This window comes from Capricornis sumatraensis, chromosome 10 (genome assembly GCF_032405125.1).
Source record: "Capricornis sumatraensis isolate serow.1 chromosome 10, serow.2, whole genome shotgun sequence".
NCBI lineage: Eukaryota > Metazoa > Chordata > Mammalia > Artiodactyla > Bovidae > Capricornis > Capricornis sumatraensis.
In genome coordinates this window covers 1,789,449-1,814,550 of record NC_091078.1, presented here as the reverse complement: position 1 = coordinate 1,814,550, position 25,102 = coordinate 1,789,449, and the positions used below count along the sequence as shown (strand labels likewise).

Below are 25,102 nucleotides of genomic sequence, written 5' to 3'. Positions count from 1 at the left end.
TAATAAAGAGGAAAAAATAAAGAAAGTCACCGTGTGTACCTTCAGATACAAGGTCAAAAAAGGCACTGACCCTTCCTCTCTCTCTCTCTTTTCGGTGGCTTTTTCTGGGAAAGTTAGCAACCATGTCATGAGGACACCCATCAACCTAGAGTCCCATGGCAAGGAAGTAAGGCCTTCTGCCAAGCAGCCACGTGAGTGAGCCAGCTGAGAAGTGGCTCCTTCAGCCTCAAACCTTAGGACGACTGCAGTGCAGGCCATTACCTTGACTGCAACCAGGAGAGAGCCAAGTTAGAACCAGTCAGCTAAGCTGCTCCCAAATTCCCACCAGAATCTGAGATAATAAAATTTTCTTGCTTTAAACCACTAAATTTTAAGGTAGTTTGTTATACAGCAATAAATACAACAAAACAACACAGATTCTTTCATTTTAAAAGTTAAGAATGTATCATGGTTAATGGGAACAGTTTCAGTTTACAAGGTGAAAAATTTGGGAGATGGACGATGGTGCAAGTTGCCTAATAATGTGAATATATACTTAATGCCGCTGAACTGTACAGTTAAATATGGTTCTATCACAATAAAAAAGCATTTAAAAAACACATACATAAAAAAGGGAAAAAAAGAATGTACGGTGAATTCATTTGCTTTACAGTGGGGGAGAGAAGAGGAAGGAGGAGGTATTAAACCATTTTGAAGATAAAATGTTCTAAATCGACTAGCATGTTTTGAAATACTGACTATCCTTTTTTGAAAGTTAAAGACTGTTTTAAAAACAGAAACAGAAGTACGAGTGAGCAAACACCAGCACTGTGAACCGAAGCTCGGAAATTGAGTGCTGCATTTTTAATGGCCTCTCGCAGCGCTCTCCTAACCTCTAACCTTCTCCCTAGCAGAGCAAACTTATCAGGCTCCGGCAAAAACTGTTTCCATCTCTCTCTTCTCTCTTTTACCTTGATAATTCAAGTTTAAACAAGATTCAACTGCGAGTCTCAAGAAAGCTACTGAGGAAGAAGTCATTTCTACCAACCTGGGTACAAATATTTGGCAGACAGAGTGCAATCTTCACCATATCAGGCAAAATGGACTGACACAAGTGCTGAGCTTCTGCTTCTTCTAGTACCTGAAAACCAACAGAATATGTTACCAGTGAATAATAACCAATGAACAAATGTCTGTTCTTAAAATTAAACTACATATCTGCTTTTCAGAGGATCCCATAAAAAGGCATATTACCAGCATGGAATACACGCAAAAGTGTAACAACAGGTACAGTCAGGAACTTATTTCCAAATGTACGTAATTCACCTTAATGTCCTCTGAAAAGGAATGAAGTATCCCACATGTGAAATCTCTCTCATATCACATCCACAACTAAATAAAATATTTGCAAAGGAAAAGCAGTACATTCTGCCCTTGGTTACTTCAACTAAAAACTATTAGACCACCAAGAACTCTTCGGAAGCCCTCAAGCGTCTACAGCCTATAATTTAAGTAACTCACCATAAAAGCCACACATTGTTTCAGAGCAACTTTTACGTGTCAAATCTGATCTACCGGATAGTAAACAAAAAGTTCCAGGTGACTCAGAATTTTCCTTTCACAGGGACCTTCAGGAACTTAAAACCACAATTTCTGTATCATAATTCGAAGTACAAGAAAAACGATATTTATGACCCATTTTTGTCTTATAATTTCCCATCTCTTCAATGCTTTAGAAATTACTTTAGTCTATTTAATCCAATTTTTCTCAAAACATCAGAGCAATTCTTTCAAAACAGTGAAAATGAAAACACTCTTAATTTAGACATTCTATATACACAGTCAGGATTAAACATGTATCTATCTGAAATCACATCTGAACTGGATAGATGAGGTCTCAGTTATAATCCAGTCTGATCCTGTCATTATTAAAGAGAAGAGAAAACTGAGGCCAAGGAGGTTACCCTCATTATCCTAGATTGAATATGTGAATTAGCTACTAAATCAGAACTAGAACCCAAGTGTTCTGGCCTATACTCCACGGCTCTCCCCCACTTCTCTACGTTTACCATGTTTGCGACTGATGAGGATATAGACTCTTTAAAAATATCTAGATTCCCTTAGCTAAGAGGAGCTAAACTGAAATAAATATGCATTTGTCTACCTACAGCTACACACTGTATGTGTGTAAACAGAAAAAGTAGCAAGATAATTTACAGTCACCTTGGTTTTACAAGGAAGTTTTACTATTGAGAATTTTCTTTAGACCAAAGCTTTAAAACTCAAACCTATGTGCAACTCCTTCTTTAAATTAGGATAATGGGGAAACTGATGCTCAAAATGAACAGAAAGATACTTACAATCCAGAGAGTGCAGGATTCAATTAATCACAGGTATATTAAAAAAACTAAGCAAGTTAAGAGCAGAAGACAATTATTAATTCTGGAGAAAACACAAAGTTGTACAAGAGTAGAAAAGGAATCATATCTCAGATATGAACAGTTTTTACCATCGTACTAAAAAACCAGAAAACTGATCTAACTGAAATGAATATTGTACATATAGTGGAAGAGTGGGAAACGGAAATAAGGCTGTGTTAAGAGGTGGTAGGGTTAAGTAAACAGCAGATAAATCCAACAGGTCTCTAACAGGAAGTAAGCACACTGAAAAGAATAAAATGAAGGCTAAAGAGGGTTCAAAGCCTCTCCATTATAAGCCTCTTTAATGCCAATAAAGGGCTTCCCAGATGGCTCAGTGGCTAAAGACCCCACTTGCAATGCAGGAGACAAGGGTTCCATCCCTGGGTCAGGAAGATCCCCTGGAGGAGGGCATGGCAACCCAGTCCAGCATTCTCGCCTGGGAAATCTCATGGACAGAGGAGCCTGGCGGGCCACAGTCCACGGGGTGGCAAAGGGTTGGACGCGACTGAAATGACTGAGCACAAACAATGCCAAAAACAGGAAACCTAAATTTAAAAAGTCAAACAACAGGAAGCACTCTACTCCTTTAGAATTCTAATGTAAGCAGTAAAGATGCTTGCTTTCCTGCACCTGAAGATGCATGAAATGCAGTGATGCACTGAAGACATTCAAATTCTTCTTAGTCCTAATTTCTCTCTTTGCTTCTGAAGACACTGTGGCAATTAGAGACTCACAGAAAGTTGTGAAAACGACAGAGAGAGGCCAGTTGGCTCTTCGCCCAGTTTCCCTTAGTGGCTACGTTCTGGATTAACTGTAGCACACTTAATACTGGTACAGCGTGCGCGTACCGGTCTATGCTATTTTATCACACATGCATCTGTTTCGCCACTATCAGAATCAAGACGCAGAAGTGCTCCACTCCAGCCAAAGTCTCCCTCGTGCTACTGATTTACAGTCACTCCCTCCGTCCAACTGTCCCTAAACCCGAGGAAGCATCACCCTGCTGTCCATCTCTGTAATTCTGCTGTTACACAAATGGGATCATGTGGCATGTGTTCTTTAAAGACTGAGTTTTTTACTCACCCCGTTTAGCATTCTTGAGATCTACTCAAGTTCAGGACCGTACCAAGAGTTAATCCCTACTGCTGAGTAGTATTGCAGAGTATGGCTATACCACCATTTGTTTAACCACTTTACCTGCTGAGGGGCATTTTGGTAGTTTTCAATTTTTGGCTATTACAAACAAAACTGCCTTTTATGTTCACCTGCCTATACTGTTATGCCTGAAATAATTTCTTGTAAGCAGCATACAGTGTGTCATTTTTTTAATCCACTCTGTAATCTGTCTTTTAATTGGTGAACTATGATCATTTACATTTAATCACTGATATGTTAGAACTTATTAATTTCTAATTTTCTTTAATTTTACCTGCTTTCTTTTCCTTTATTCCTGTGGGTTACCTGAATATATTTCAGAATTCCATTTTTATTTATCTAAACTGTATTTGAGCACATCTGTTTAAACAGATGTTTTTTAATTGGCTGCTCTAGGCACTTCTTTATATATGATTTATCACTATTCATTTTGGTGTCAACACTTCATATGCTGCAGTACAGAAATATTACCTTCAAGGCCCTTTACCTGTCCCCATTATAATTTTAATATTTCTTTACATACACTGAGAACCACATTTGATAGTGTTGAAATTTCTGAAAACAGCAAAACAGAAAATGTCAAAACACTGTTTAGAAAACGCTACTATATTTACTGTATTTTTACTCTTTCTACTATTCTTCTTTATTTATGTAACAAGATTCCATCTTTCATCATTTCCTTTCTGTTTCAAGAAATTCCTTTACACATTCTTTCAGGACAGATCTATTAATGACAAACGGTCTTCCTTCCCTTCATCTGAGAATGTCGCTGTTTGTTCTTTAGTTCTGAAGCATATTTTCAACGGATATACATTTCTCTGCTGACAGTTCGTTTCTCTTACTCCTTCAAAAATATTGTGTCATTTCTCTCTGGCCTCCGTGTTATCGATGAGAAATTCACTGTCATTCAAACAGTTTTTGCCCTACAGGCAATGTGCCATTTCTTACTGAATGCTTTCAAAATTCTTTTCTTTGCCTTTAGTTGGAATAAGTTTGACTATGATATATCTTGGCATGGATTTCTTTGGGTTTCATGTAAGAGGTTTGCTCAGCTTCTTGATGTCTTTTATTAAGTTTGGGAAATTTTCAGCTATTATTTCTCATTTCCAGTTGCTATTTTTCATTACTGTTATTTTCTCAGCCCTGTCGCTTTTTCCTTCTCCCTTTCAGTACTAAAAAGGCACGACTGTTAGATCTTTTTAAACAGTTCCAAAGATCCTTAAACTACTTTTTCAGTCTTTTTTTTTTTTTATGTTGTTCAGACTGAGTAATTCTTTTGCTCTTTTTCAAGTTCTCCTATTCTTTCCTCAGTCATCTCCATTCTCCACTGAGCCCACTCCACTGCATTTGTTTAAAAAAAAATCAGGTACTATTACTTTTCGGCTCTAAAATTTCCATCGGTTCTTCTATACAGCTTCCGTTTCTGCTGGGGCTGCTCTTTCGCTTCAGGCAGGTCTGTAATTGCTTACTGAAGGCTGCACTGGTGTCCTCGCTGGCTAATTCCAGCATCTGTGCTGTCTCAGGGTTGGTGTCTGCTGACCGTCTTCACATTCTAGTTGAGGCTTTCCTGCTTCTTGGTGGAGTGACTGTTATTGAAACCTGGGTATCTGGGGTATTGTTCTGAGACCTTGGATCTTTTCAAATCTGTTTTCACAGGTCTTCTGTGACACAGGAAGGAGGAGCCAGCTCACTGCCATCCGTCAGGAGTGAAAACTCTGCTGCCCTCCATAATTCCCAGGGCAGGGAGGGGAGACGCACCTTGATACCTCTGGGGGGGTGGGCCAGGGGCAACTCTGCTGCCCCAGGTGATTCCCAGAGCGGGGAGGGGAAATGCACCTTGATACCTCTGGGGGGGGTGGGCTGGGGGCAACTCTGCTGCCCTTGGTAATTCCCAGGGCAGGGAGGGGAGATGCATCTTGATACCTCTGGCGGGGGGCGCTGCAGAGGGTGAGAGTTCTGGCTCCCCACCAGGCCTCTGTTGATACCACCCTGGTGCCCACAGCCCCATAGACTCTAGCTGGTCAGTCTAACTCCACGTTTCAGCTATATTTAGTAGGAGGGATAAAGAGAAGTGTCTATCCAAACATTCTTAACCTAAAGACATTTAACCTTAAGTGACTAAAGAGGCTGACAGCTTCTCCTTTCGGTACCTGTCCTTGTCTTTTAAAACTGACACACTAGTAGCTGCAGCCACAAGCTTGTGCTGACCATCACAAGCTTTAAAATATCACTTATTTATCTGATGAAGCATCATTGCACAGGACTTCTTCACAGCTGTCAACACTTCAGACCTATGTCTAATGTGGCTTTGAAAATACAAATGAGATGATAAAAAATGTCATTTGAGAATGTAACCAACCCAACTACCATTTTAGATGGAATGCATAATTTAAAAACCTAGTGTGATCTTATGCCCTCCCATATATTATTAGCATCTTCATGCAAATCTTAACTTTTTACAAATTGATATTTATTTTTTAATATAAATTTATTTATTTTAATTCGAGGTTAATTACTTTACAATATTGTATTGGTTTTGCCATACATCAACATGAATCTTATTAATCCACATAATTTATTAATCTATACAATGCAAACCAAGATACAAGTAACAAAAAGCTTTAAAAATTTAAATCATTGCCTAACTTCAAGGGAAGTAAGAGGCTTAAACATAAATACTTATTTATATCATATATTACTTATAACAATAATGACGAAGATGATCATAAAGAAATTAAGCATTTACATGGTGATAAATGGGAAGCTTCATTCAATTCTCCCTGCCCTCTACTGGACAGTCTGCACGGATAATTACATATGGCACTGTTTGTGTGTGTGTGTGCGCCCGTGTGTACATACTGTCGTTTTATTCTCATCCCAAAAGTTGATTATGTATATGCTTCATTCAGAATTGATACAAAGATTTTCAAAATTATGATGCTATTTTACCCATTTCCGCCCTTTTACAGATCTGTTCATCCACTCAACTGGAGAGTAAATGTTTAAGTGCCTATTATACGCCAGACACCATGCCAGCACTGCCAACAGGACTGGAAACAATAATGGGCGTGATCACGGACCTCGTGAATCTCAGAGCAGAAGTCTTGCGCTCTTTCTGTGATCCCCTCAATACATCAGCCCTCACCTTGAAGGACAGTAATTACTGCAGTTTCGTCACAGTGACCCTGAAGAAGCTATCTTTCTTCCTCAGCAGACACAAGCACGGACAACAACTCAAACAGAGCAACTGGGTTTGTCAAAGGTCAGAGCACGACGAAGGCTTAAACACCCAGCAGCACACACACAGAGAATGAGCTTGTACTTGTTTCTTCTTCCTCAGAACGCCTGGTCAACTAAACCAAGTCTGTGAACTGTGCTCTGATATTAAAGACATATTCATATGCGACTAAGCACACAACCCGGTACACATCAAGTACTAAATAAATAATACTATAGAATTTTGAATGAGTAAGTGAAAACTACAGCCAGTAAAATCAGCAAAAGAGTGTTATTTTAAAAAGGGGGAAAATTTCCATAGATCTGCTTCTTCAGTTCATAGGAAACAGCTTTTGAATCAGTCACAAACCAACAAATATAATAAACACTTCAAGTCACACCATTTTATCTACTGATGTGTACCCAAGTAGATCCTAGTAAAATTGTTAAAAGTTACTCACATTCTTTAATAAAAAATTTCAAAGAAGTTTATATAAGAAGTCTTGAACATGAAATTTTATTAATAATTTTTAATATAAAAAGTATTTCATCCCAAAATCTAAATAGAGAACAGGAAAAAACTCATAGCCCTACGATCCTAAGGTTAATATAACCATTTAAGTTTTTGTTATGTTTAGGTACTTATCTACCTTCTAACACAGAAAAAATCACTTAAAAGCACATTATTCTAACAGTTGTATAGTTTTTCCATTAGACAAAAGAACTTTCCACTTTGCCATCAGAAACATGTTTGTTTAAAAAATCATGTACTTTCACTGTATAAAATGAATATAAACAAAAAGAAAACAAATACAACTCACAAGCCCAATATCAAGATATATACTGCTAACATTTTGGCATATATCTTTCTAGTCTGTATTCTGTTTTCATTTATATTGTGAACATTTTCTTGTATAAATAAATACAATCCTACATCACTATTTTCAATAGCTGAATATTATTATATAATTCAGACATACCATAACTTATTTCCTTACCTAACTCTCTTATGATAGATTTACAGGTTGTTGCCAACTTTCCACTCTTATAATTACCATTGTAATGAATATCCTTGTACACACATCTTTCTGCCAACTATCTGAATATCTCTATAAGAGAAAATGCTATGGTGAAAAACAGGCTTTTTTTTTTTTAAGTTTTTTGATATATGCTACCAATTTATATTCTGGTGCTGTATAAGAAAGTACTCAACTCCAGCTTATTGTGAATTCTCACATTCTTGTTTTATTTGCAATTTGATAGACTAAACTGACACCACTATTATTTTCTGTTTCTTTGATTATTAATGCTGTTGTGCTTTTTATCCCTATAGATACAAACCCCTGTGACGAGCCTTAGCCCTTCTTTTCCATTAATTTTTTAAGTAACATGTGAATGCATTCTAGCTTACAAATGTCAAACAATGCAGATGAAGTCAAATCCCCAATTCCTATTCCTGCTGACTGTCCGAAGACATAAACAGATGCTTGTCTTTTTCCCAAACGTCTTCTAAGCATTTCTACATATGTGCACACAGAAATTAAGATGTTACATGAATTTTTAAACTAAATGGTATACCATATATTTTTGCAACTTGTTTCTTGGCTTAAAAGAAAGTCATCTTTCCATGTAATGGAATGATAAATGCTATGCAGTATTTTCCACAGTATAGATATACAATTTTCTTCACCATTCCCAACTGGTGATAATTACTTCTCCAGCATTATGAAAAATATAAAAGGTACTGCAAAGCTAAAACAACTATACACTGTGCTTCTGTGCTCAGTCGTGTCCGACTCTTTGCAACCCCATGGACTGCAGCCCGCCAGGCTCCTCTGTCTATGGGGATTCTCCAGGCAAGAATATGGAGTGCGTTGCCATGCCCTCCTCCAGGGGATCTTCCCAACCCAGGGATCAAACCCAGGTCTCCTGCATTGCAGGTGATTCTTTACCATCTGAGCCACAGGGGAAGCCCAAGAATATTGGAGTGGGTAGCTCTCCCTTCTCCCGGGGATCTTCCTGACCCAGGAATAGAACGGGGGTCTCCTGCACGGCAGGCAGATTCTTCACCAGCTGAGCTACCAGGGAAGCACGCACATACATACCTATAGGATAGCACTTCTTTTGGCTTATTAAAATTATTTATTTACATTTTTTCTCCTCTCCTTCTCTAATCCACGACACTGCAAATGGAAGGATTGCATTGTACACATTGTGTATCCTGCTGCTGCTGCTAAGTCGCTTCAGTCGTGTTAGACTGTGCAATCCCAGAGACGGCAGCCAGGATTCTCCAGGCAGGAACACTGGAGTGGGGTGCCATTTCCTTCTCCAATGCAAGAAAGTGAGAAGTGAAAGTGAAGTCACTCATTCTAGTACCATGCATAAAATTTAGTACTCATTATTTGTTGAATAGAGATCAGGAAAATTTTAAAATTACGTTTTATCCTGTAAATATCAATGCAAAATAGAAAGCATAAAAATATCTGGAGAGACTGAAGCTCAAAGAAGGTAAAGCCAGTTTTTCCACATTCAAACTTAGCGGCATACATTGGGACTAGATGACAGAGCCTCTCTCCCCAGGTTCACAAGTAAAGGTATGTCAGAGAACAGAGCGCTCAGCCAAAGTGGAGCAGACTACAGTCATAGGCCAGACCTGCATCGACTTTCTGCACGAACAGCAAAATCCCTAAATTCTTTATTTTCTCATCCCTAATAAGGATAATTTGAACTCTGTTTAACTTACGGAGTTATGAAGGCTCAGATATAACAGTGTTTAACAAATTCTAAAGACTCATATATAAATGCAAAGTATTATTATCTAATGGGCCAGTCATTTACAACCTTTCTGGAGCCTCCTCTTTCTTTCAACACCCCCACATCAATTAACTGCCAAGTCCTGCTGATTGATCCAGCAGGGCCTCATATATTCATCGCCTCCTCTTAATCACTACTAAACTACCCTGACTCAGCCCCTCATCCAGTCTCACCAAGATTACTACAATAATCTAACTGCTGCCCTGCTGCTAGCCCACCTTCAGTTTCAGCCCAAGTATACCCCAGTGTGTCCTTGTTCCACTGGAAAGCTTTCAACGGCTTTTCCTATCTTTTCAGTACAGTATTAACTAACTCCCTGAATTAATAATCAAGCTCTCTGGCCCTAGATCCTTATCCAGTCTTACCACACACACACTCTCTCCCTCTCTCACAACCTTCTGTGCATTTTACATACTAGACTTTTCTGCAATTGACTCTTCTCTAGCACCTACATGTGCTTCCACAAGTAAGATCTGTGCCTTGCCTGGAATATCCTTCCTACTCTAAACCTTACCTAAGTTTCTAATGTCTTGCTCAAACAGCACACTGCTTCAACATCTAGCCAAACTGACTCACCAGCTGCAAGGTAACTCTCCCTCTTATAATTTAATTCTATGTTTTTTCATAAGACCCTTAAGACTTCCTGCTTTATATTGTAGTTATTTATGGACAAGTGTTCTAGTGCTTGTATGAAAGTTCCTTTCATACAAGACTGACACTAATTCACTATGCTGGAACACAGTCACATGTAATCTTCTTGGTAAAAATTCTTGTTAAATTAACTGACACTTTCTATCACAGCTAGGTGATTTTACAAAGCTTTTCCTCTTCCTCCTCTCTACTTCCTATAAGAATCTCCCTCACTTAGGACAAGGTCTTTTTTTTTTCCTTAAGTAAATTAAACTGCATATGAACTGGGTTTTCTATAATATGCCTCAAAAAACTTACTGGAACTAACTCAAGAGCTTCCCAAGTCTGAAAGAGGTTCATATTTCAAAAATTAAAAAGAAAGAACATAAGTCAGAATTCTTAAGATCATGCAGATCCACCTACTCTTCAGGCATGGTTTTAGACTACAAAAATTAAACATTAGAGAAAAAAATAATTATGGCATTAAAATATGTAAGGATAAAAAATCGACTGGAGAAGGTGAATATTTCTAACATTTATTTGTGTGCGATTCAGGCTGACACTTTGAAGAGAAGATGTGACAGCTTACAAGAAAACAAGCGCACGCATTCCCCTTAATTTCTGAAAGCTCATGCAAGTCTGACAGGCCAGCCACAGGGTGATCTCTCATGTGTATCACCCATGACAATGATGGCTTCAATAAAAATTTTCTCCAAATTTTAATAAGGCCCAATTGGTTTTCAGGAAATAGCCAGTCTAACATTTTCATATTGAAGAAGGCATACTTCACAAATTAGTGAGCTAATTTATGGACTTACAAATAAGACTTTCAAAATTTTTATCTCATGCCAACAAAAGAGGTACGAAATGAAGGTGGTGGCAGAGGGCCAGGTGACCCGAAAGGCTGAGTGCTAGCAAGGGCCAGCAGCGGCCACTCCAGGGAGAGGACTGTGCTGAGAAGCATCCTGGCTCTCGATCACCCTTTGCTTCGGTTTCCTCTTCAAACAGCTATTAAGAGCTTCCTAAGTAATTTTCAAAATGCTATGGACTCAAATCTGAGAGGCACTGATAAAAATCACAGCTCATTACAAGCATGTGAAAAGGTTTGCTTTAAAGATAGTACAGAAGAGTCTTTAATGTACTTATCATGTAACTTACACTGGAAATACCCTGTATTTGTCGTTACCCTGACAGTTGCTTAATATGGGACAGATCAGGCTGCTATACACTCTTTTCCTCCCCATTAGCGGCTGCCAGCAGGAGAAAAACAGTGCTAAGCATTAGAAGCTCCTTTTATTCTTTTTCTTTCCCCCACGGGAAGGAAGGATTTATTATTACTTGCAGCAAGTAAGGAGACTATCAGGGTCTTTCCCAAAGCAGTGTCTCTAGAATCTCTTTTTATTCTTAATCTCTAATCCCATCACCAAACGCTCATCAGGCAGTAAATGGGCAAGTGGGGATGGAGTGAGAATGAGCTCTTCTGCAGGCCTTCGCCTCAGCTCTGCTTCCATTCTCCCAATCTCTGTTCCGTTTCTCAGGATAGAACTCATTTCAGGAAACTAGCCATCAGCAGCTTAAAACTCACAGGCTTTTATAGATGGGTATGGAAAATTCACCATCATATACTCCAAAACCCAGATAATCAACAACTAATTTGGGAACACAATAACTTCAGGAAGAATACTGTCAGCCAGTTCTTGAAACAAAATGTACCCCTAATCAAAACCAGTCACACCATTTCCTACACAAATTTCATTAGATTAAACATTAAGAATAAAATTGTGTAGGTTTATGACACATAAAGGGAGCTCTTCTCTAAACAGTAATCTCTTGTTTCATGCTAATAATAAAATGCACAAAGTGTTCTTGTCATAGGATAAAACATAGTAACACATTCTCATTATCTTCTGCCTCCTAGAAGAATTTACTTCTCAAGACTGTTACTGTAAATGATTATTCTTTAGGGAGGGATCTCAGACTAATACAAGATGCTCCGGAAGGTCTTTCTCATCTCTCACTCCTATTACTGTATGACTACATGGCCATAACCATCAATCATTTTAGCAAACACCACCAAACCACAAGGCTATTACACACACACCAACAGATATTTTCAATACCACACAGTCACACTACTATCCATCTGTTATAGACAAGCAATCACACTCAGCATGACAAGATTTCAGAGAAATAACTGATGGTTAATGTTAAGTTTTCTAGTCCTAAAAGCAAAATGAACTTAGTTTGTCTAAGAAATGTAAGTGAATAATAATTCAGTTCTTTTACTACAGTCAACAGTTTTAAATGTAATAAAAATATTTTTGAAATATAAGAAATACTTTAAAGTTACTTATTTTTACTTCTAATTTTCAAGATAGTTCAGTGATAGGTTCTCACACTCACACTAGGAAAATAATTTGCCAAACTAATCAAGTAATGTGCATATATACATATTGTAATGCTTAATCCTTAATTTATCTCTTAAATTATCCAGTATGAATTAATAGCCAATATTATAGTCCAAGGAGATCCCCCACAGTTTACTGTAAGGAACCCATCTGCAATGCAGGAGCTGCAGGACACAGCAACCTACTCCAGTATCCTTGCCTGAAAAACCGCACGGCGAGAGGAGCCTGGTGGGCTACAGTCCAAAGGGTCACAAAGAGTCAGACACGACTGAAGGACTAAGCAGACACACAGGTTCTCCTTCACACTTCACTCTTGTTAATTAGGCGGAAACGTATTTCCCAAAAGGTTTGAGGGCACCCCCTGGTGGCAGACTTTGGGGAGGAAAAAAGAAAAGGAAAAAAAGCACAAACGCCGTTACAAAGAAAATACCCTTTTAAAAAACTGACCAAGTTCTACCCAACAACTCAATTATTCCAATAACATCCAATCTAGAAAAAATTCAAAGTGTGATCAAAGAATGTTGGGTAATCTCTGGCGTTTCCTATAAGGAGATCTGACCAGTAGTAGCTTCTAGCTAGTGGAACTAGTAAGAAGTCAGAGGCAGAAGAAACCTCCAAGATTGTCTAGTCCAGGGCAGAACACAGCACTGTCCAAGACAGCAGCCGCCACCCACATGTGTTGGCTGGGCACGTGAAACGCACCTGGAGTGACTGAGCCACCTCATTTCAAATTCTATTTCACTTCAATTAATTTTCACTTACACAGTCACATACTACAGTCGTAACAGCTACTGGCTATTGTTTGGACAGCACAGATCTGGTCCTACCTGCTACGCCACCCCAGTGAAATAGTCCCCGAGGAATGCAAGGAAGCGTCGACGTTCCCAGACGTTCAGCTGGACGGTGAAAATGCACACGACTGAACCTGCGCCTATCTGTGTGCGGGGTTTTAAATGCTCCTAATTTTAACCCATTACATCGGGTTACTGTTTGTTAACTGCAATTCATTTGAAAATACAGATGGTTTGAAAATGGTAATATATTCTTTCAGAAATAAATTTTGGCTTTATAGCCTATAAAAACTGAAGGAATGTGACAACTGATAGAGCGTTTAGTCACAACAAGTGAAATAGATTACGAGCTCAGGCTCAACTCAAGCTAGACTCTAGCTTAAGTCTTCATCTAGACTTGACATTCATTCCATCTAATGAATGTTATCTAGGACATTCATTCTTTCCTTATATACAGAGAATCCTGAACGGTGGGTTAGCTGTGCTCAGGAATCCAACAAAGAGAACGGCCCAGCTGACCCAGCCTCTACTTTACAGTTAACTCAAGTTAAGTTATATTGTTAGCAGCATGCTGACATTTAGTTCAAGCATATATTGAGTGTCCACTCTACCCAAGACATCATACTGTGCACTGTGAGGAACAGAGAGGTAGACGGTGCAATCCAAGCTCAGTGTCCTCTAGAAACTGAGTACATTTTAGGGTAGAAATCCCATATAAATTGGAGAAGGAAATGGCAACCCACTCCAGTGTTCTTGCCTGGAGACTCCCAGGGACGGGGGAGCCTGGTGGGCTGCCGTCTGTGGGGTCGCACAGAGTCGGACACGACTGAAGCGACTTAGCAATCCCATATAAACAGAAATAAGGGCTATAGGTACATGCCCCACCTTCCCTCTACCAAATGCCAATCTCAAATGGTCAACTACCACGTTACACAAGTCGTTTCTAAATCTTTTCAATAAAAGACAAGGGCTTAAGATCCACATCTGTGTGTCTCCCTTAAATTCACTGAAGTTAAGTTTAAGAAACACTAACTGAGCGTCAGCCATAAGTTAGAGGACACTAAGATGCCCGGGAAAACGTCAGCTTCACGAAGGACGCACACATTTCATAGACAGACCATGTACTACATGGCAAGTGCCTGGAGGCAGGCACAGGTACCACTGTGAGCACGCAACAGAGTTTTGGGAGAGGCTGGGAGGACAGAAAAGAGTTTGCAGAGGAGGTGGAGACTGAGCTCTGTCTGGAAGGATGGATGAAGAGCAAGACAACGGTGTGCCGGAGAGCTATAAGCAGGGAGGAGTCACTAGGATTTCAGGACTGGAGCAGGAAAGTAGCAAGAAGTGACGCTGGAGAAACGGGGGCGGCAAGGCCACGGGAGAGCATACACATCATCCAACAGAACTGAGAACACACGAGCTGCCACCCAGGGTTTCAAGATACATGCTTCGGAGAGCTCACTGTGTGTGAGCAGCGTAACGGATGGATTGGAAGGGACCACCAGTGGACAGAGAGAGGGACGAATGCAGCAATATACCATCTGAGTCATGGTGACAGCAAGGATCAGACAAGGGTAACAGAAAGAGAGGTGCGTCTCAAGCGGTGTTTAGGAGATGAATTACGTCTTAATGGAAGGAGTGGACAGAGAGAAGGAGCTTAAGATAAAAGAGCTCTGAGTGTGCTAAGCATTAAGTGGTATTTAAAGCTCTCGGCACTACGTTAAGTGACTGGGGCATAACAAAGAACAAATCACAGCCTCCTTCAAGGAAGGGTATGGGAGATGGACAAGTAAAAAGCCAATAACAGAAGTGACAGCTACCCTGAACACTAAGAGACAAGCAAGCGTTAACCAAGCATCAGGGGACAAGGACGAGGCCGGAAAAGAACCAGCGACAAGCGTTCCTAAAGTATAATTAATCCTGTTCTGGACCTGCTAAGTTTGAGGACTGGAATAAAACTGGCTTTTCCTCTGAGTATCAAGTAAAAAAATGAATGAAGAATTCTGAAAATCCAAAATGAAAAAATTAAAGATTCTACCTTTTAGATGGTCTCAGATCTCTCAGTGAGGTGTGAAGTAGGAGCAGGTAGATAGTAGCATATGGGTCAAGATCCGAAAAACAAACACATTCAGAACCACAGAATAAAGAGGAAATACATAAAAGATGGTACAAAGGACCAAAGGCCAAGTTAAGATTCAATAACGTAAAGTCTCAGTAAGGCCCATTAATAAGATTTATGATTTATTTCCTGCATTTCTCCTTCCCTTCTTTACTTTTTCAAAGTAAAGCCCTCTATTTGTCAAGAGCAAAGGAAACAGGTGACCGGACGCTACCAGAGCTGGAAACTAGCAGAAACCAAAGGTGAAGGAGGACCTAGATTTTCAAAGGACACTACAGTGGACCCTGGAACAACGCAGGAGTTAGCAGTGCCAACCCTCTGCAGAGTCGAAACCCTGCATATAATTTATACTTGGCGCTGTGTATTCAACTGAGCTATCAGAGAAAGACATGGGAATACCAGACCACCTGACCTGCCTCTTGAGAAACCTGTATGCAGGTCAAGAAGCAACAGTTAGAACTGGACATGGAACAACAGACTGGCTCCAAATCGGGACAGGAGTACGTCAAGGCTGTATATTGTTACCTTGCTTGTTTAACTTACATGCAGAGTACATCATGAGAAACGCTGGGCTGGAAGAAGCACAAGCTGGAATCAAGATTGCCGGGAGAAATATCAATCACCTCAAATATGCAGATAACACCACCCTTATGGCAGAAAGTGAAGAGGAACTAGAGAGCCTCTTGATGAAAGTGAAAGAGGAGAGTGAAAAAGTTGGCTTAAAAGTCAACATTCAGAAAACTTATGATCATGGCATCTGGTCCCATCACTTCATGGCAAATAGATGGGGAAACAGTGGAAACAGTGTCTGACTTTATTTTGGGGGGCTCCAAACTCACTGCAGATGGTGACTGCAGCCATGAAATTAAAAGACGCTTACTCCTTGGAAGAAAAGTTATGACCAACCTAGACAGCATATTCAAAAGCAGAGACATTACTTTACCAACAAAGATCCGTCTAGTCAAGGCTATGGTTTTTCCAGTGGTCATGGTATGGATGTGAGAGTTGGATTGTGAAGAAAACTGAGTGCCAAAGAATTGATGCTTTTGAACTGTGGTGTTGGAGAAGACTCTTGAGAGTCCCTTGGACTGCAAGGAGATCCAACCAGTCCATCCTAAAGGAAATCAGTGCTGAATATTCATTGGAAGCACTGATGCTGCAGCTGAAACTCCAATACTTTGGCCACCTGATGTGAAGAGCTGATTCATTGGAAAAGACCCTGATGCTGGGAAAGATTGAAGGCGAGAGGAGAAGGGGACAACAGAGGATGAGATGGTTGGATGGCATCACTGACTCGATGGACGTGAGTTTGAGCAACCTCCGGGAGTTGGTGACGGACAGGGAAACCTGGCGTGTTGGCAGTCCATAGGGTTGCAAGTAGTCAGACACGACTGAGTGACTGAACTGAACAGAACTCTGTATCCATGGTTCCCCCTTATCCGTGGTTCTGAAATAGTACCTGTCCCTCAGCTTTTTTGCCTTGTCTGAAGGAGCTTTTCCTATTGGCAACTTTCCCTTCTCAAGTAGAACTTGTTAGAATGAAGAGGAGGAGTCGTTTCTCCGCCTCCGCCCCTACTACTAAACGTCGCCAGATTCAACCAACTGTGGGTTGTGCAGTACTGCAGTATTCACTATTGGAAAAAAATCCACGTATGAGTGGACCCATGGAGTTCAAACTCAGGTTGCTGAAGGGTCAGCTGTCCAGGTACCAGGCTGGGCAGGAAAAGACACGAAGGCAGGAGAGAGTCGGTAGATTACAAGCGTTTTGCTAGCTGTGTTCCATGGGACACAAGCTACAAGGGAAATCGTAAGTCGCTAACACAGAAAGGCATTTTGCTGGTAAGTAAGTTTGGGGAAAATATTTAGTTAACTAAAACTAAGCAGGTTTCTCTACTGTATGACTCCTCAGAACTATTCCCAGTAGGAGGATATAACATGCAGCAAACTTTGCTCATTCAACCCTTTAAGAGGATCAGAACAATACAACCTGGCAAACTGGCCCAGAACAAAAGGGATGCCAGCAACAGCCTTAAAAACAGTGCTATAGGAATAAGTGAGTGGAAAACTAGGAGGCTCTGGTAGGAAAGAAATGCAGAATGAAGCTAGAGAAGGAACTGGCCCAGGGCACCATCAGATCCTGTGTGATCATGCGTTAATACAATAGAGGGTGTCACAGAAACTTGAGTCAGATTAGTGTACAGGTTACCAATGTGATTACCAAATGAAGCTGCCCAAGTTGATATCAGATAATAGGGCTGAGAGGAAAAGAGGTGCCAAAAATGAGCAAATAAAAATGGGAAGGGGGGATATAACCATATGGTAAAGAATTCAAAGAACAAAGGCAGTTGGGTATTGGTAGGTACCCTTCCTAAGTCAGTGCTTTTAAATAATGCCAGATCTAAGGCCACAGGCCAGTAAAGCCACTTTTTTTTTCTTTTAAAGAAGATTTTCTCTTCTTTCTACCAACAATTCAAATCTTTGAACTTCTTAGGCCTCTCCTGATTTGGTTTAATTGGTTTCTAAGACGGTTCTGTCCCTTAATCGAACCATTTCCAGTTGACCTAAGGTGTGGGTGGTATGTTCCTCTCTAGATGCCAAGTCAGAGGCTAGTTCTGACGGCATACAGCTTAGGGCACAGATGAGACCCACCTCAGCCCAGCTCTACACGTTCTGAGCCTGGGTTTACACAGATCTAGGTCAGGGCCAGAAAATTCAACAATGGATAAGAGTTAGCAATGGGGGTGAGGGGAAAAACAATTCCTCCTCTCCATTCCAGCAAGTTCCACGTAAGAAGGAAAAGCTACCAATAAGAGAAGCTCCTTCAGCCAAGGTAAAGAGCTGATTTTAAAGGACAGGCACTACCCAAGGAGAGAGATTTGAGAATGATGCTGGGGGACAACAGCAGCGCTCAAACCTTCACATCAGAATGAGCTGCAGGTTGTGAAAGCAAAGATGAGTGGGCCTCAGCTTCAGAATTTCTAATTCAGAAGGTTCAGGGTAAGGAAGGAGAGTTTCTGTCTCTCTCCAGTCCCCAAGTGGTGCTGTTGCTGCTGCCTCAGGGTGCCCCCTCGAGAGCCAGTGCAGAGCAGGGCTTCCTGGTCCTGGCACTGCCGGCCTCTGGCTGAGATGACTCTCTGTTCGGGGGGGATCGTGTTCACTGTACGATGTTCAGTGCTATCTATGCCCTCTACCCACCAGAAGCCAGTAGAACCTCCCCTCAGTTGTGAGAACCAAAAATGTCTCCAGACCTTGCCAAAGGTCCCCCAGGAAGCAGAATCACTCACAGGTGAGAACCACCACATCAACTGGACTGGTGATATAGACTGGAGTACGTGTAGATTCTGGAGTGAGTGGCACCCAGGTGGGAATCCCGGCTTCATCACTCGAACAAAGTACTTATACTCTCTAATCCTTGGTTTTCAGTTGTTCATTTGTAAAATACAGTGTCTATATAATGGGATATTTGTGAATATCAAATGAAATAAAACATATTGCTTATATTGCACTTGGTACACAGTAAAGCTCTTAAAAATAAGCAGCACCACTATCTTGACTGCAGATGACCTCACAGGATATTGAATAAAACAGAGGAGATTATCTACAAGGTGAACCTTGTAGAAGGGTTAACTCTAGGAAGAGGTAAGGCTAAGCCTGGAATGGATAAGAGTTTGCATGTGAAGTGAAGCTGAAATGGTCTGCAGCTTAAGCAGCAGGCCAGGAAAAAGGAAAGGGTTAAAAAGGGAGACAAAAGTCAACTATGAGGAAAAGAGGCTGTGGGTATGGCTGCTTGGAGAAGGCAATGGCACCCCACTCCAGTCCTCTTGCCTGGAAAATCCCACGGACGGAGGAGCCTGGTGGGCTGCAGTCCATGAGGTCACTAAGAGTCGGACACGACTGAGAGACTTCACTTTCACTTTTATGCATTGGAGAAGGAAATGGCAAGCCACTCCAGTGTTCTTGCCTGGAGAATCCGAGGGACGGAGGAGCCTGGTGGGCTACCGTCTATGGGGTCACACAGAGTCAGACACAACTGAAGCGACTTAGCAGCAGCAGCAGCATACAGCTGCTTAACCCAGTAAGCTATTTTAACATTCCACTTCCAATGGAAGAAGATGCCCTGGTTCGATAGTTAGAATGTCTTGTCCCACCAAGATGAGGATGTTGGAGTCTGTTCCTCCAACGTGGTAGTAGTTTGGAGCTAAGGCCTTGGGGTGATTAGACCATGATGGTGCAGCCATCGTAAACGGGATTTAGTGCCCTGACAAAAAGAGACCCCAGGGAGCTCTCATTCCTCCTACACCTTGTGTGTGTGTGAAGTTGCTCCGTTGAGTTCAACTCTTGGCGACCCCGTGGACTGGAGCCTACCAGGCTCCTCTGTCCATGGGATTTCCCAGGCGAGAGTCCTGGAGTGGGTTACCGTTTCCTTCTCCAGGGAATCTTCTGGACCCAGGGATCGAACCCCAGTCTCCTGCGCTGCAGGCAGATGCTTGACCGTCTGAGCCACCAGGGAAGCTTTGCGAGGACACAGAAAGAAGATGGCCACCAGTGAGTCAGGAAGCAGGTCCTCAGCAGACACCAAACCTGCCAAGGCCTTGACCGTGCACCCACCAGCCTCCCGAACTGTGAGAAATACGTCACCCACCCAGTCTATTCTGTTACAACAATCTGAATGCATTAAGACACGCTGTTTAATTTCTGAGTTAGGCATCCCGGCGCTAAGATGGATTAGACCAATAGCATAGCTTGGCAGTCCATTTGAAAACATTCCATATTTCACTGTGGTGGGAATGGTTCTTGCAGAAAATGTCTTTTTCAAGTGCTTTCCATGTAATCAAAGAGCAACTGAGGCAACAAGGTACTAGGCCACTCAGTTTACTAAAAATTTCTTTAACACTGTAAAGAATAATTGCTCAAATAGCTTAGAATCTGACTGCCCCATAAAGTTAATCATTACTTGTCATCACCATAACAATACATGATGGGTAAGTACTTTTCACAATCAGCACCAAAAGTGGGATACAGGAAGAATCGCGGGCTCTGTCCTCCGGAGACGCAGCCGCCACACAGCTGCCGTGGCGCCAGCGGTGTGCGTGCCGCCCCTGCACCTCAGGGACAACGGGCCTGCTCAGCCCTTCCCCACCGGCTGCACCGCAGCGTCTATACAGGCTACCCGCGGAAACAGCACATAAACTTGAAAGCCAGATTTACACTGCTTTTATTTCTTTTTACTGTTTTTATCTTCAGATGATATATACTACAAAAATCCTTTTAGTGTTAAATATGAGATCTTATATGTGTTATCAGGAGCTTAACCAAAAGGAACACAGAATTTATTTTTAATGAGCAGAAGCATAAGATGAGTAAACGATCTGAGAAGCCACCTAACAGGACGATGACTGTGACTATAAATGGAAGTATTATGCCAAATTGCATAAAAAACAAAAACCCACCTCAGAGCTACTTGACAGAGAGATATAAATCATGGAAGAGGTTAGAACATGAAATTATCATCACTACTCCATCAGAGTAGATGTCTGGATCATGAAATCAATGACACAGCAACATTTAAAACCAAGGGCTTCCATAGTTATTTGAACAAAGTAGGTAAGGTTGGAGTTACAGGACATTAATATACTAGATTAATTCCATTAGAATACAGGAGGAATTCTGCCTAAATAAATTTTCACTTTCAGATGCCTGTAATTTCCATCCGCCTCGTCTCCACACACGTAAATATAACAATGTTTCATAAACACTGTGATCACCGTTTCAGTGATCCAGGGCACGGAAGGCTCAACCAAGAGTGATTATCTACAATAACTCAGCAAGTCTATAAATCAAGGTGCCTAGTGCCAACTGGATCAATTAGTTCCATGAGATGTGCACTATTTAAAATAAATCATGAATGAGACCCTCAACATATACTCCAACCCAAAAACATACAATAACCAAACCAAGGGGAAAGTCCACATATTTCATAATAATCTAAAATTTAATATTTTATTGACCCTATTCAGTTCTCTTTTGGCTCTTACAGTCCTCATGAATTAAATCAAGTCAAGTTGTAAAGCAATGCAGACTTTATTGATTTTAGAGACTGTGAGTCACTAAGGGAAGAAGTCCAAGAAGGTTAAATTTCCACTGAACTCAAATCAGAGGTTCGAAAGCTAGACAAATAAAGACATTAGCTGTAGTCTTGTGAAATATTCAAGGCTGCTTTCATTTGATTAGGAATTTGCTACGGGCTCTTTATGACAAATATAACAAGGACACGTTAAATCTTTTAAGCTTTGAAGAAAGGCCCAAAAATAAATTAGCTAAGAAGAATTCCATTTGGAACTGAAAGCTAAGGAGTAATATGTTTATTATATACATTCAGAAACTTACTTCTACATTACTTAAAAAAAACAAAAGGCTATTGTGAAAGGCCACAATTTTCACTGGGTCTTCGTTAAAGAAACTTGTTCTGATTTGAAATAGTAGTTAACAACCTGGTGCCTTACCTCAGCTTTTCCAAAACTAGCCTAAAAATTAATTAATGATGTTCCATGAAATGTTTTTAGATGTTTATAGAGATTCTGAGTTAAATTCACCCATTCCAGTCCATTTTAGTTCGCTGATTATTAGAATGTTGACGTTCACCCTTGCCATCTCGTTTGACCACTTTCAATTTGCCTTGATTCATGGACCTGACATTCCAGGTTCCTATGCAATATTGCTCTTTACAGCATCGGATCTTGCTTCTATCACCAGTCACATCCACAACTGGGTATTGTTTTTGCTTTGGCTCCATCCCTTCGTTCTTTCTGAAAGATATTTCTCCTCTGATCTCCAGTAGCATATTGGGCACCTACTGACCTGGAGAGTTCCTCTTTTGGTATCCTATCATTTTGCCTTTTCATACTGTTCTTGGGGTTCTCAAGGCAAGAATACTGAAGTGGCTTGCCATTCCCTTCTCCAGTGGACCACGTTCTGTCAGGGTGAATTTAACTCAGATGACCATTATATCTACTACTGCAGGCAGGAATCCCTCAGAAGAAATGGAGTAGCCATCATGGTCAACAAAAGAGTCCGAAATGCAGTACTTGGATGCAATCTCAAAAATGACAGAATGATCTCCGTTCATCTCCAAGGCAAACCATTCAATATCACAATTATCCAAGTCTATGCCCCAACCAGTAATGCTGACGAAGCTGAAGTTGAATGGTTTCATGAAGACCTACAAGACCTTTTAGAACTAACACCCAAAAAAGATGTCCTTTTCATTATAGGGGACTGGAATGCAAAAGTGGGAAGTCAAGAAACACCTGGGATAACAGGCAGACTTGGCCTTGGAATTCGGAATGAAGCAGGGCAAAGACTAATAGAGTTTTGCCAAGAAAATGCACTGGTCATAGCAAACACCCTCTTCCAACAACACAAGAGAAGACTCTACACATGGACATCACCAGATGGTCAACACCGAAATCAGATTGATTATATTCTATGCAGCCAAAGATGGAGAAGCTCTATACAGTCAACAAAAACAAGACCAGGAGCTGACTGTGGCTCAGATCATGAACTCCTTATTGCCAAATTCAGACTTAAACTGAAGAAAGTAGGGAAAACCACTAGACAATTCAGGTATGACCTAAATCAAATCCCTGATGATTATACAGTGGAAGTCAGAAATAGATTTAAGGGCCTAGATCTGATAGATAGAGTGCCTGATGAACTATGGAATGAAGTTCGTGACATTGTACAGGAGACAGGGATCAAGACCATCCCCATGGAAAAGAAATGCAAAAAAGCAAAATGGTTGTCTGGGGAGGCCTTACAAATAGCTGTGAAGAGAAGAGAGGTGAAAAGCAAAGGAGAAAAGGAAAGATATAGGCATCTAAATGAAGAGTTCCAAAGAATAGCAAGAAGAGATAAGAAAGCCTTCCTCAGCAATCAATGCAAAGAAATAGAGGAAAACAATAGAATGGGAAAGACTAGAGATCTCTTCAAGAAAATTAGAGATACCCAGGGAACATTTCTTGCAAAGATGGGCTCAATAAAGGACAGAAATGGTATGGACCTAACAGAAGCAGAAGATATTAAGAAGAGGTGGCAAGAATACACGGAAGACCTGTACAAAAAAGATCTTCATGACCAAGATAGTCATGATGGTGTGATCACTCATCTAGAGCCAGACATCCTGGAATGTGAAGTCAAGTGGGCCTTAGAAAGCATCACTACGAACAAAGCTAGTGGAGGTGATGGAATTCCAGTTGAGCTGTTTCAAATCCTGAAAGATGATGCTGTGAAAGTGCTGCACTCAATATGCCAGCACATTTGGAAAACTCAGCAGTGGCCACAGGACTGGAAAAGGTCAGTTTTCATTCTAATCCCAAAGAAAGGCAATGCCAAAGAATGTTCAAACTACTGCACAATTGCACTCATCTCACATGCTAGCAAAGTAATGCTCAAAATTCTCCAAGCCAGGCTTCAGCAATACATAAACCGTGAACTCCCTGACGTTCAAGCTGGTTTTAGAAAAGGCAGAGGAACCAGAGATCAAATTGCCAACATCTGCTGGATCATGGAAAAAGCAAGAGAGTTCCAGAAAAACATCTATTTCTGCTTTATTGACTATGCCAAACCCTTTGACTGTGCGGATCACAATAAATTGTGGAAAATTCTGAAAGAGATGGGAATACCATACCACCTGACCTGCCTCTTGAGAAACCTATATGCAGGTCAGGAAGCAACAGTTAGAACTGGACATGGAACAACAGACTGGTTCCAAATAGGAAAAGGAGTACGTCAAGGCTGTATATTGTCACCCTGCTTAGTTAACTTACATGCAGAGTACATCATGAGAAACGCTGGGCTGGAAGAAGCACAAGCTGGAATCAAGATTGCTGGGAGAAATATCAATCACCTCAGATATGCAGATGACACCACCCTTATGGCAGAAAGTGAAGAGGAGCTAAGAAGCCTCTTGATGAAAGTGAAAGAGGAGAGTGAAAAAGTTGGCTGAAAGCTCAACATTCAGAAAACCAAGATCATGGCATCTGGCCCCATCACTTCATGGCAAATAGATGGGAAAACAGTGGAAATAGTGGCTGACTTTATTTTTCTGGGCTTCAAAATCACTGCAGATGGTGACTGCAGCCATGAAATTAAAAGATGCTTACTCCTTGGAAGGAAAGTTATGACCAATTCAAACAGCATATTAAAAAGCAGAGATATTACTTTGTCAACAAAGGTCCGTCTAGTCATGGCTATGGTTTTTCCTGTGGTCATGTATGGATGTAAGAGTTGGACTATAAAGAAAGCTGAGCGCCGAAGAATTGATGCTTTTGAACTGTGGTGTTGGAGAAGACTCTTGAGAGTCCCTTGGACTGCAAGGAGATCCAACCAGTCCATCCTAAGGAAGATCAGTCCTGGGTGTTCACTGGAAGGACTGATGTTGAAGCTGAAACTCCAATACTTTGGCCACCTGATGTGAAGAGCTGACTCATTTGAAAAGACCCTGATGCTGGGAAAGATTAAGGGCAGGAGGAGAAGGGGAAAACAGAGGATAAGATGGTTGGATGGTATCACTGA

The 25,102-nt window shown here is 40.9% G+C and overlaps 1 protein-coding gene across 1 annotated transcript in view; it reads right to left on the bottom strand.

Annotated features, from left to right (window-relative positions):
• Positions 1 to 25,102, bottom strand: part of PARG (poly(ADP-ribose) glycohydrolase) — a 117,409-nt gene that overhangs the window by 66,452 nt on the left and 25,855 nt on the right. The window contains exon 8 of the mRNA XM_068982315.1: positions 1,028 to 1,120. Coding sequence (XP_068838416.1) covers positions 1,028 to 1,120 — 93 coding nt within the window. The remainder of the gene's footprint in view (positions 1 to 1,027; positions 1,121 to 25,102) is intronic.